Source organism: Apium graveolens, chromosome 9 (assembly GCF_009905375.1).
Source record: "Apium graveolens cultivar Ventura chromosome 9, ASM990537v1, whole genome shotgun sequence".
Lineage (NCBI taxonomy): Eukaryota > Viridiplantae > Streptophyta > Magnoliopsida > Apiales > Apiaceae > Apium > Apium graveolens.
This window is the reverse complement of record NC_133655.1, coordinates 187,238,876-187,242,327: the sequence shown is the minus strand read 5'-3', so window position 1 is coordinate 187,242,327 and position 3,452 is coordinate 187,238,876. Positions and strand designations below refer to the sequence as shown.

General features: G+C 35.1%; 1 protein-coding gene across 6 annotated transcripts; it reads left to right on the top strand.

Annotated features, from left to right (window-relative positions):
• On the top strand, window positions 1-3,452 carry LOC141684338 (psbP domain-containing protein 1, chloroplastic). 6 transcript variants are annotated; one of them, XM_074489254.1, is made up of 5 exons: window positions 1-231; window positions 347-397; window positions 1,483-1,556; window positions 2,398-2,832; window positions 2,969-3,452. In XM_074489254.1, the coding sequence occupies exons 1-5, from the start codon at window positions 111-113 to the stop codon at window positions 3,188-3,190; spliced, it is 903 nt and encodes a 300-aa protein (XP_074345355.1). In that variant the 5' UTR covers window positions 1-110; the 3' UTR covers window positions 3,191-3,452. The 6 variants fall into 6 exon arrangements, with proteins under 6 accessions (XP_074345355.1, XP_074345361.1, XP_074345359.1 ...); XM_074489260.1 differs by having other exon boundaries at window positions 140-231; window positions 347-393; window positions 2,414-2,832; XM_074489258.1 differs by having other exon boundaries at window positions 140-231; window positions 347-393; window positions 2,405-2,832.

The following is a 3,452-nucleotide window of genomic DNA, read 5'->3' as shown; positions in this document are numbered from 1 at the left end:
TATCTATGAATCTATCCAAAATCTGTACATTTCTCTCTATCTTCTGTACATAATAGGTTGCATACATTTTGGTAAAGATCATCATCATCATTATCAATACAGACATAGATATGTCTGCAATTCACATATTGAGTTCTGTCTCATCTTTCTCCTCAATCTCACTCTCTTTTAAAACCAAATCAACATGCAACTCCTCTCACTCCAGCCCCAAAATCATTTGTGCCATCCCAGGTACGTTCTCTCTTTTTTCCTTTTTTAAGAATGCATCATGTATATATACATATGAACAATGTTGTATTTTAACACGACCCTTTACTTAAAATCTGATTCTTGTGTAAATATGCAGAATCAAAAGCAGTTAGTGCAAGTGAGCAAGCAGGGAGGTGTATCAAGGCAGGTCTATACTATTTCATATCCTCCTCTTTACTATTTATTTCATGCTTTACTATTGCCCCCCAACTTCTCCACTGTGTTGATGATAGAATGTGATCCTCGAAACCCCAATTCCTAACAATTTAAGGGTTTTAGGAGAACTGTAACTTAACAGACTTATAAAATGTACTTATTGTAGTCAAAGTATCGGATTTCAAATAGGGGCTTTTGGTGTTTCTTATTGGTACCCTTCTTTTCTATAAGTAATAACATGCATATGTATGAGAAACTTTTAAACGGAAATGGGGTCGTTTAATCTATAGTGTATAGGCTTATCAAGTGTTTTGAAATAGCTCAACTTTTTTTGTAAAGTTTAATATGTAAGTTAGAAATTTAGTTTTAGTAGAAAAATTAAAATATCAAGTTTAATGTAGTTGTGAAAATTCTTGATAAACTTTTGAGTTGATTTTGAGGTTTAAATTGCTGAATGTGGTCAAATAATTAACAAGATATTAGTATGTACAGGGACGTCGCTACACTATGTGTAGTGGGTGTAACTCCCCCCCCCCATTAACGTTTTCATAATATATTCATTTTGTATTACTAATCTGAGTGATGTTATCTAGTCCGCCCTGGTTTAATCAGTAGGAGATGCATTTCTAGAACTAATCTTACTGATTTTATCTATGTTCTCCGAGTCTTTTCATTGGGCCGAATTCAAGTCTCAATGAGAGCAAGTTTTGTGTCAAATTGTTGCAAGAATGCTGTTTTTGATTCTGAATTCTTTTGGATCTGTTGTTTTGCCACCTCTTGTGTTTTTTGCCCCAACTAGAATGTAATAGTGAAGAGATCAGTGAGCTACCTTAGGAAAACCAAACACCCTTCCCCAAATCCATTATAATTGTTGAATCAGCATTTTATTATCATCTTCTCTATTTGCATATAGAAAGACATTTACATACCCCCCCCCCCCCCTATGTCGCCAACAACAGTGCTGAGAATAGCTGCTCCTTCAACAAGGAGACAAGTATACTCAAAAACTCATTGCAATAGCATAATGTTCAATTTTCTCCCAAGTTACTAAAACACCGCTTTTTGTTCTTGATTCAGTGTGCTTTGCCTCATCTGATGAAATTACTGAGACCGAACAAGTAGAGGAGGAGATTCAAGATTCTCTACTTGAGGTTAGTGCATACATCTGCAACCCACCCACGGATTACATGCAAAAATGGTTGTATGTGGATATGTGGTAATTTGGAGATTTCTTGAATTTTTTTCTTGTAGGTAAATAAACTATAACTTTAGATGCGACAGAATTTGAAGGAGATGTTTTAAATTTTATAATTGGATATTAATAATCTCAACTTTAACTGTATGTATACGACTATTTGTATAAATAGTATGTATGGTTGATGGTTCTTACTGAAGCTTAAGAATTAGTTTTATGGTCAGTCGAGTTGCTGCATATACGGGAGATGAGATATTCTTTTAGCCGAACCAAAGTCTGTTGGTTTTGGGCATGTGTGTCTGTTAGTGTTCGGTTTGTATGTATGAATAGTAGAAATATATTAGTTTAATGGTGGCCTACTGGGCAATATAATTATAATAGTGACCCATGGCTCCCACGGAATAGAAGACGTGTATGTATAAGTATAAGATCAAATGATGAAAAATAAATCATACAGGAACAGAGAACTCTGGCAAAAAAAGATAAAAGAAGCTATAGCTCTACATTGTATTGTTCTATTTATTATTATAATGAAGACAATGCAATTTTTTAAAACCTTAAATTAAATTTGTATGTAATGGTAACCTTCACGTAAATCCCTTAATATGACTAACCTAACGACTCCATGGGCATGGTTATGCAGAGTAATTTCTACTAGTATCTTGGTCAATCTGGTTTCGTTTTACGATCCATATATTTATGTACATTAGCTTATGGTTCAGCATGTAAAATATATGTGCATTAATGCAATTTAACATGTTTTATAGCATGACTTGTCATTTCTAATATATAATCAGACTAAAGCTTTTGCAGTCCCGAGGAGGCAAATAATGACCATACTCCTTTCAAGTTATGTACTTGCACAAGCTAATTCAGTTAATACTGCAAGTGCCTTACAATCTGTTGGGTTAAGGGAATACATAGATACCTTTGATGGTTACTCGTTCAAGTATCCTAAAAACTGGATTCAAGTTCGAGGTGCCAATGCAGACATATTTTTTAGGGATCCTTTTATTCTTGATGAGAATCTCTCTTTAGAGTTGTCCTCCCCTTCATCCTCCAATTACAAGAGCATTGAAGATCTGGGTCCACCGGAGGTAGCTGGAAAGAATGTTCTGAAGCAGTACTTGACAGAATTCATGTCTACCAGACTTGGGGTTAGGCGTGAGTCTAGTATTCTTTCTACTTCTTCAAGAGTGGCTGATGATGGAAAGATGTACTATCAAGTTGAGGTAAGGGGTTATAAATATTATTAGCATTAACTGCATTTACTTTCAGCTTCTAGGTTGTTAAAAACAACCAGAAATGTACTAGCCTTGTCTTCTTTATGTCTTCACATTCAAAGAAAATCTGCTGTACTATGATCAGGTAAACATAAAGTCATATGCAAACAACAATGAGTTGGCCGTTATGCCACAAGACAGAGTTGCTCGTTTGGAGTGGGACAGACACTACCTTTCCGTTCTTGGAGTTGAAAACAATCAGTTATACGTATTAAGATTGCAAGTACCTGAAAAGGTTTTTGTTGAAGAGGAAATTGATCTGCGTCAGATACTGGATTCTTTTAGAGTCAACAAGGTTATAGCTTGATCATCTGGCGGACAAGCGATGTTGCTGGTGTCAGACATTCAATCGACATGACATTGCAGGGACTGCTTAATTAGTCAGCAGGTTTTGGTACATACATTGTTATTGTTATCTTGTTTGTTAACTTTTTGCCTGTTTTAGCTTACTTGCCCTGTTTGAATTGAAATATTTACTTTCTATGAGTTGCAAAAGTGTGTTTGTTTTTTCTTAAATGTAATTTTCTTTCAGCTTTTGATATCGACAAGTTACATTGATGTTGCCCATC